Source organism: Engraulis encrasicolus, chromosome 7, assembly GCF_034702125.1.
Source record: "Engraulis encrasicolus isolate BLACKSEA-1 chromosome 7, IST_EnEncr_1.0, whole genome shotgun sequence".
Lineage (NCBI taxonomy): Eukaryota > Metazoa > Chordata > Actinopteri > Clupeiformes > Engraulidae > Engraulis > Engraulis encrasicolus.
In genome coordinates this window covers 42,298,152-42,306,883 of record NC_085863.1, presented here as the reverse complement: position 1 = coordinate 42,306,883, position 8,732 = coordinate 42,298,152, and the positions used below count along the sequence as shown (strand labels likewise).

Genomic DNA, 8,732 nt, shown 5'->3' with positions numbered 1-8,732 from the left:
CTGAAATTTTAAGGCGTAGAAGGCCCTGAGGGTTCCCCACTGGTGTGTGTGTGTGCGTGTGTGTGTGTGTGTGTGCGTGTGTGCGTGTGTGTGTGTGTGTGTGTGAGAGAGAGAGATTGAGGGGAGATGAGGAGTGTTAAGACTAATGTTCTCTTTGTCAGAGTTGAAAAGTGCAGCGTCCTGTAACACCTAACCCACCATGACTAACCTTTAGAACACACACACCTCAGCTGAACTCTGTGTGTGTGTGTGAGTGTGTGTGTGTGTGTGAAGGGGGTGTGGTATCGGCTTAAGTGGGCTCTGTATGTGTGTGTGCGTGTGTTTGTTTGTGTGTGTGAATGGCATGTGTAAGTCAGTGTGTTATCAGCTTAAGGAATGCTGTGTGAGTGTAAGCGTGCGTGCGTGTGTCCATGTCTGTGTGCGTGCGTGCATGTCAGTGTGTGTGTGCGCGTGCGTGCATGTCTGTGTGTGTGTATAGTGTGGTGAGACTAAGTAGCTTAGTGAAAGCTCGGAGGGAAGCGTTCTTCAGGAAACACAACTAGGGATGTGTGTGTGCGTATTTCTCTGTATTTATGTGTGTGTGTGTGTGCATTTGTGTATGTGTATGAAGAGTGTGAAAATGTCCTTATTTCATATTCCATAACATTACAACACAAAATATAATATAAGCAAATTAATTGGAGGGTTTGAAATAAATAAAATAATCTCAATAATTGCATTTAAATTGCATAGCCATATTTGTTTTAATTATTATTGAATTTGAATTGCACAATCAGCAATAATGAAACAAAATCTATGTTATACAATTATAATGCATCAGTATTTTTTATCAATGGTGTTTCTTGTAATAATGTAGGGCTGGGTATCGGCATGTTCCTGTATCGATTCGATTTCGATTCTTAGGGATTTGAATCGATTAATCACGATTCAATTCGATTCGATTCGATTCATTCCGAATTGATCCGTTCCCTTCTTGCTGCCAGGATTTCCGCCAAAAGATGCTGTTGCCTATTTTTATATAAAAATGTCAAAGGGCTGTGGCTTGACAGTGTTAACAGATTGCTAATTTGTAATAAGTAGGCCTACGCCTAATTGACTAATAACTACTGGGTATTTTCCATAGACCTAAATTAAACAAAAAGAACAAAAAGAAAAAGAACCAAAAAATCGATTTTGTGCAATGTGATGCGATTATGTGAATTTCAGATAAAATCCATCGATTATCGATTACATCGATTATTTTACCCAGCCCTTAATTGTGTGTGTCTGCCTTATCTGCCGTGTGTGCGTGCCTGCCTGCCTGCCTGTGTGTGTCTGCACATGTGTCTGTGTCTGCACATGTGTGTGTGTGTGTGTGTGTCCAGGTGACAATGAGCATAAGCCATACATCTGTGGTGAGGCGGACCACGCCGCGTTCCCATTGGACGGTTCTGAAGACTACTTGCTGCTGGCCTGCGATGGCTTCTACGACACCGTGTCACCAGAGGAGGCCGTCCGCATCGTCACCGAACACCTGGCTGAGAACGCAGGGGACACCGCCATGGTACGCGCGTATGCGTGCGTGCGACGTGCGTGTGTGTAAAATTGCCCACCTGGCCTGTAGTTCAACAGAAGATTTTGTCTGAATGTTTTTGGTCAGTTGTTCATTGTATAGTATGTTAATTGAGTTAGCTTACAAGAGCCCAACATCTTGTGCCAACATGCACTTGCTCCTTGCTTGCGTTGATAGCTCATGCTTTTGTTGCATACGATGATGCTCTGTGTTGTTGACGTTCAGAATGCTGTATTCAATTGATGAATTAAACCACAAAGGGGCTACATTTTCCACATTAACAAAATGCTATGTGTGCTATTAAAAAAGTGTGATTTGAATTAAATTGTCTCTGGCTTCCATCAGGCTCGGACACAAATATTCATATTGGGATTGGGTCAGATTCAAGAAGCAATCTGTCGGAGACATAGGCGGGCGGGACACGGACAAAAAAATCAGCCCAAACCATGCTCTAAATGTGTGTGTTTGTGTGTGTGTGTGTGTGTGTGTGCATATGTTTGTCCCCCAGGTGGCCCATAAACTGGTGGCGTGCGCTCGTGACGCGGGTTCGAGTGACAACATCACGGTCATCGTGGTGTTCCTCAGGGACCCCCGCCTTCCCCCACCGCCCATCACAGACGACAACCAATCAGAACAGCCGGCGCAGGAGGAAGAGGCGCAGCCGGAGGGGGATGATCAATCGGACGAGTCGCAGGGCCAGGGGGGCATGGCCGGGAACGGGGAGAGGGGAGGGGCCAAAGGGAGAGGGGGTTGGCCCCTACAGCAATGCTCCGCCCCGGCTGACCTGGCCTATGAGGAGAACCGTAACGACTCCTTCACGGACCGCACCTGCCTCAGCAACGAGCCGGTCAGCTTTGACCCAATCAGGCCACCGTATAACGGCCCTAATGCACCGCTATTCAACCCCTACGACCCAAACAGCCCCCCACATGGCCCATTTAGCACCACTAATAACGATGCTCCTTATAGTGCTCCATCTAGTGGCCACTGCCGTCGCAGCACCTCCCAGGCCACTGCACCTCCTGATGCCGCCACACCTGAGCCACCAGCAGAGGGCGCTGTTGCTGTACAGCCTTCTGATGCCCCTCCATCCGACACCACTGTCTCCTTTATTCCCCAAGCTGCCCCATTACCTGACAGCCTCTACGATGCCCAGTATACTGCCCCGCTCTCTGCCGCCCTGCGTCTGCCTCGGCCCCCGGTGCGAAGGCGTGCTCTCCTGCCCCCGCAGCTGGCTGGTTGGGGGAAGGGGTGGCAGGAGGAGGACGTGGGGTCTCTCTGTGCCTACCGCACCGGCCGCCCAATCCCCTTGCCCGACAGACTGGCCTCTGTTACCCGGGGAACGGGAACCCCGTTGCCCCTAGCGATGCTGCTGCCGCCGCCGCCCCGCCGCGCGCGTGAGCGAATGAGGAGGGTGAAGCGGCGCACAGCGGCCATCAGAGGGGCGTGGTCCACACATAGGCCACTGCCCCAGCTGTTGTCATGCCGACAGCCAGAGATGCCCCTTCCCTGCTCCATCACTCCCACCTGGCCACACTGAGGGGGCTAGATATTATCCACACACGCACCTGCACACACACACACACACACACACGCTCTATAACCTTCACACACACACTCTATAACCTACACACACACACTCTATAACCTACACACACACACACACACACACACACACACACACTCTGTAAGCCTCACATGCGTACACTATCACACTGTCACATACAGTACACACTATCACACATACACATACACATAAATACACTATCACACACAAACACACACACAGAGAAGTATATACCGGCACACACACATTCTCTTACTCTCTATCACACACAGAGCCATCCACCAGCCTTCACTGGGCAACGAGACTTGTCCTGCTAGCATTCCATTACCCTACACACTTCCCAGAACACACACACCCACACACATTACAGTGAGCCTCAAACGCATAGACCCGCACACAGAGAGTCATACCAGAGAGTTAATTCCAGAGAGACTGTGAGGTCATAGCTAGCTGCCATCATGAATCTCTCGCAGTCCCCAGGTCACCTCTCAGCGTTACTATGACAACGCGCCTGCAGGCCAATGAGAGGCCTTTAGTGAAGTGCTATCCATCCATATACCGCTATCTAGCGTGCAATAGAGACCGATCGTTAACTGCCCGCTGTTGCCATCCAACCTATAGTACAGTAGATCGCTATCTAGGCCTCAGCGGAGGTTGCTTATTTGCAGGGACCGCTAGCAGATTTCTAGCGCACCATAGCAGACTGCTAACTAGCCGCTAGCATACGGCTGACTAGCATCTAACAGTTACGCTAAAAAGACCTCAGTGTGTTCAGGAAACGGACAAATGCTTAGTGTTACAGTGGAGGATACTTAAGGAACACTGTCGTGAAAACGCCAAGCTACGACAAACAAAGCTTAATCTCCATGACATTTCAGCCAAGATAACCATCTGTGCTGTTTTCCCTCTCACCTGATCGAGTGTCTGCAAGATCGAGTGCTCCCACCCACAGCTATTGCTAGTTTGTTTTGAAACCAAAGAGCAGAGTGTCTACATCTCACCGTAGTCACGTATAGGTATACATCTTCAAGGCACCGCATGTATACAGTACAATACCTACATCAGAGAGAGTAGAGAGAGAGAGGTTCCATTGGCCCATTGTTTCCTGGTTCTATTATGGCCCCCCTTAGGCAGACCTAGGCAGACCTAAGGACTGTTCTATTCATTGTAGGAGCATTATGACACGCCCCTTTAGGCAGACCGGAACCTGGTCGCGTTAGGTGCCCATAGAAATGTTGGCATATCTCTATAGAATATCTCTGCCTACATCTCTAGGTATCCAGTTGAGGAGCACATACAGTACGGATCTCAGGAGAGTTGAGCTAAGATTTTCATCTCCGTATTTTGGCACGTGGAATCCCAGACACATTACCGCAACGTGAATACCATGTCTAACTTTCCGTCTTTGTGTGCGTCGGAAATGAGGTCACGTTTACCCTTCAAGCTGATGACCTCCATGTAGAGTGCAAAAGACAGAGTTGTCATCTGAAGACATTGGGCCTGTTAATGCTAGCTGAGCTAAGATCTTCTCATGCTAGTTGAGCTAGGATCTCGACTACGTGTTCATCTTGAATTTCGGAAATGACGTCACATTTACCCTTCAAGCTAATGACTGTACTGTACTGTACAAGTAGGGAGGTGCCAACACTTTACTTGATGCCGGTGTCATAGGTATGACATGACCGTGTCATAACAGAGTTGCAACGCAGTCAGAGACGGTTTAGGTAGGAGGAGACCGGTCAATGGTGTAAGCGTCCATAGAAATTAACGGTGAAGATTCGTAACGCAAATATGGCGTCTACCCGCACATCTCCTGCCTTTAGGGTAACAAGAGCCAATGTGCCTGCTGGGCTGCTCCGCCATTGATCCAATCATCTGGCTGCATTGGCGCACGCGAAATAATGCGCATGCTCAGTCTCGTATGACACAACCAAGTAGTCTAGCTTGATCAGTTTTTCACGGTGGTTTCAACCATATGGTTTCCCCATTCATTTTTCCCATTGACTCTCAGATCTGGTCTCACTAATAAGGCGTCAATAAGATGGCGGCGTAGTGATGTAACTTATACAGGAAGAACTTTGACGCAGTCATGGACGTGTCATAAACACTGTCCATATCATGAACATTTTATAACTGTTGCCATTAAACAACATTCGGTTATGGTAAAGACAACCCTAACAATGTCAACTTTCCATGACCATAAAACGTTCACAACATTGACAATGTTTATAACTCGTCCATGAGTGTGTTATGACACTATTTTTTCATGCATATGACAAAGAACATCAAGTAAACTGGACCCAAAAATGATCCTAGTAATGTTTGTCACCATCTATACACCAGGCCATTTTTGTAGTTAAATAGCCACGTCTTGTAATGGGTTTCAATGGGATAAAAGACTACAAACCTTGGTAAAGGTTGGAGCCCTCGTCCGGCCAGTAGTGGTGTGACTGCTCAGAGATGAATAGCAAATGAAACGCACCTTTTAGACGGCACTTGCATCGCTAGAATTAGCTTTTCACTAGCATCACTTCCTCACTGGCCACCTAAACCACTTCCTGTTTAGCCACTCCCACCACTTCTTAGGTCTGAGGAATCTCTATGGTGAGGAGGGAGTCTCACCACCAGGAAAATCTCTATTACAGTGCATAACATTACATTACACTTAGCTGACGCTTTTATCCAAAGCGACTTACAATTATTTACAGGGTATTGGTTACAGTCCCTGGAGCAGAGTAAGGATAGGTGTCTTGCTCAAGGAGTCATGGAAGTAGGAAGGGACTGGTAAGGGTGGGGATTGAACCTGCAACCCTATGATCCACAGCTCAGCTCCCTAACCATTGCACCACCACTGTCCCATATCTATGGTTTAAGAGGCAGTCTCATCGCCAAGGGTATCTTCAAGGTAGACAGTGAAACGTGAAAGTGATATTTTATTTCTGTGTGGTTTCGGAAAAGTGCCCTGTATGCCAGATTACAGTCCAGGCCTGGTAGAAAGGCACTCTAAATAGTTAGAGTGAGACTTTATGGACTGTATAGAGCCTGAATGAGAGGCTGGTGTCATCTCTATGCTAGAGTCTGTGTGGTAAGTTGATACACCACACGATCAGAGACAGATGCTTTAAACATGTAACGGCACTAAAGAACTCAGTCACTTTTCTTCCTCTCAATGTGCAAAACACTCCCTTAAAACACTCCACCAAACACACACACACACACACCTACACACACACCATTCGTGGTGCCATTACAAATACTTCTTCCTTTTATTGGTGATTTCAAGCTGGCTGTCCTCCTAATAGACATGATTCTATGGTCCTCCAGAGCTGATATGAGGCATGTGGGCCTCTATGATCCTGAAGCTCCCTCTGCTGGTGGGATAGAGGAGTTGCACCTCTGGAGCTCCCTCTGGTGTTGAAAGGAAGGTCTTGCACCTGAGGAGTCCCCCTTGTGGCAAGTGCAGGGATTGCAGGCTCCCAGTCGACCGCGAGGGACACTTTCCCCTCCCCATTCCCACAGACTGAGAGCACTCTGAACTGGACGTTGTCCTGGGAACAGAATGTATCTGGAGTTCTAGAATGTAAATGTAAACCAACCATCACTGGTCGCTATGGCAGACTACTGACAGATTGAAAGAGGGTGGATGGGATGGGGTGATGGGTGGAGGGATAGAATGATAAACAAATAGGTAGATAGATATACAGTATATACGGATGGATGTACCATGATCTCTACTTAAAGACTCTCCTTTGTGTGTGTGTGTGTGTGTGTGTGTGTGTGTGTGTGTGTGTGTGTGTGAGGTTGCTTTAGTCGGGAGTGTTTCCCCACTCCAAACCAGCTTGACCACACCCCTCTTCCACAACGTAACCCCACCCATTCTGCCACCCCTCTCACAGTGGCACCGAAGAGATATTCGTATATGTAAATTAATATATATATATATTAGTAAACTCATGTAATAAGTCTATGTATGTGGGAATATGGCTGCCATTGTGTGTGTGCGTGCGCGTGTGTGTGTGTGTGTGTTACTTTATCTCAGCCCTGTTTACTGACTAAAGACTTTTGCTCACTTGTGGCTTTGAAGAATCACCATCATCCTCTCCATCCACACACGTGCACGCACGCACACCCACACACCCACAGAGCGTGTGTGAATGTTTGTATATGTGTTAATTTCTCCTGCCTCGCACACCACACCTAGGGGCTGTGCGTGTGCGTGTGTGTGTGTGATATGACCTTGGAAAGACCCTCTTGTCTCGTATTGACACACACGCTTCTAATAGTAAGATTCCTCAACATACACACACACACACACACACACACCACGCCATATTGTGATGCTGTTTCTGCTACAGGTTTTTCCCAGAGCTCAACAACTGTGTGTGTATGTGTGTGGTTCACTACATTAAGAGTGCGTCCGTGCCCGTGTGTGTGTGTGTGTGTGTGTGTGTGCGCGTGCGTGTGCTTGTGTGTGTGTGTGTGTGTGTGTGTGTGTGTGTGTGTGTGTGTGTGTGTTGTCCACCGCTCTCTCTCCTCCCTGTAAAGCAATAATGGAACCTTTGCAAAGCCATGACAGAGGACTCACACACCCTCCACTCTGGGGCAGAGCAGGAGACAGCCACCTATAACTAACTAACTAATAACCACGTAAAGAAAACAGAAATTAATATGAATAAAAATGAGAAATAAATATTAAAAACAATGTAACAAAGAAACAAATGACAAAAAAAATCAAAGCAACAAAGTGTTGACACTGGTGATCGATGTCCTCTATTAAACTGTGTTTGAAGATCTATACGTTGTTGTGTTTTATTCTATTACATTACATTTTAATTTTATATTAGCACTGGTATTATTTTTTTAAGATGTTCGTTGCATTGTGTATGTTGTTACAACTCCTGTAACAAGCTGTTCTCTGTTTCATATCATTACATGATATTACATTACATTGCACTTCACTGACGCTTTTATCCAAACTGACTTGCAGTTATTTAGAGTACAGGGTATTGGTTACAGTCCTCAGAGCAATGTGGGGTTAGGTGCCTTGCTCAAGTTGCCTGGTTATCACCGGACCTAATCCCAAGTGAGATAAGGTCTGGAGACCTGCCTACTGTACGGTAAATCCTGTAGGGGGTGTGTGATTTACGATTTACGACGGCTGTTTATTGGGCGTTACGAATGTGTATCTTTTGGCATACGTAGCCAGTCGCGTCAGTTGCATCTATTCAAACAAACGGCAGTCATCGTCTTTCCACCCCTCCCCGCTACCTGATTGGTGAGACCGATCTTGTCCGTTCTCGAACAGATTCCATGCTGTCTTCCAGATCGGAACGATTGTGCAAAGCAGCATGGGGAGGTCAGGGTGGCATTCGAACCGGCAACCCTCTGATCTTAAGGCTACCTCCCTAACCATCCAGCCAAGGATGGGGCATAATGGACTGAAGTGCATAAATACCCTTACACATCACTCAGAGCTGACTCAAAGCAACAATTTAATTATATTAAATAATTATATTTGTAATTATATATTACAAAAATATGAGACTAGCCATAACAAAACAGGCCACAAGTAGGCACATGCGGAACTGAGAAAAATACAAATAAAGATTTGTT

General features: G+C 46.8%; 1 protein-coding gene across 1 annotated transcript in view; it reads left to right on the top strand.

Annotated features, from left to right (window-relative positions):
* Positions 1 to 3,477, top strand: part of ppm1e (protein phosphatase, Mg2+/Mn2+ dependent, 1E) — a 48,191-nt gene extending 44,714 nt beyond the window's left edge. Inside the window, exons 7-8 of the mRNA XM_063203601.1 lie at positions 1,365 to 1,543; positions 2,061 to 3,477. Coding sequence (XP_063059671.1) covers positions 1,365 to 1,543; positions 2,061 to 3,092 — 1,211 coding nt within the window. The 3' untranslated portion in view covers positions 3,093 to 3,477. The remainder of the gene's footprint in view (positions 1 to 1,364; positions 1,544 to 2,060) is intronic.
* The last annotated feature ends 5,255 nt before the right edge of the window (positions 3,478 to 8,732 follow it).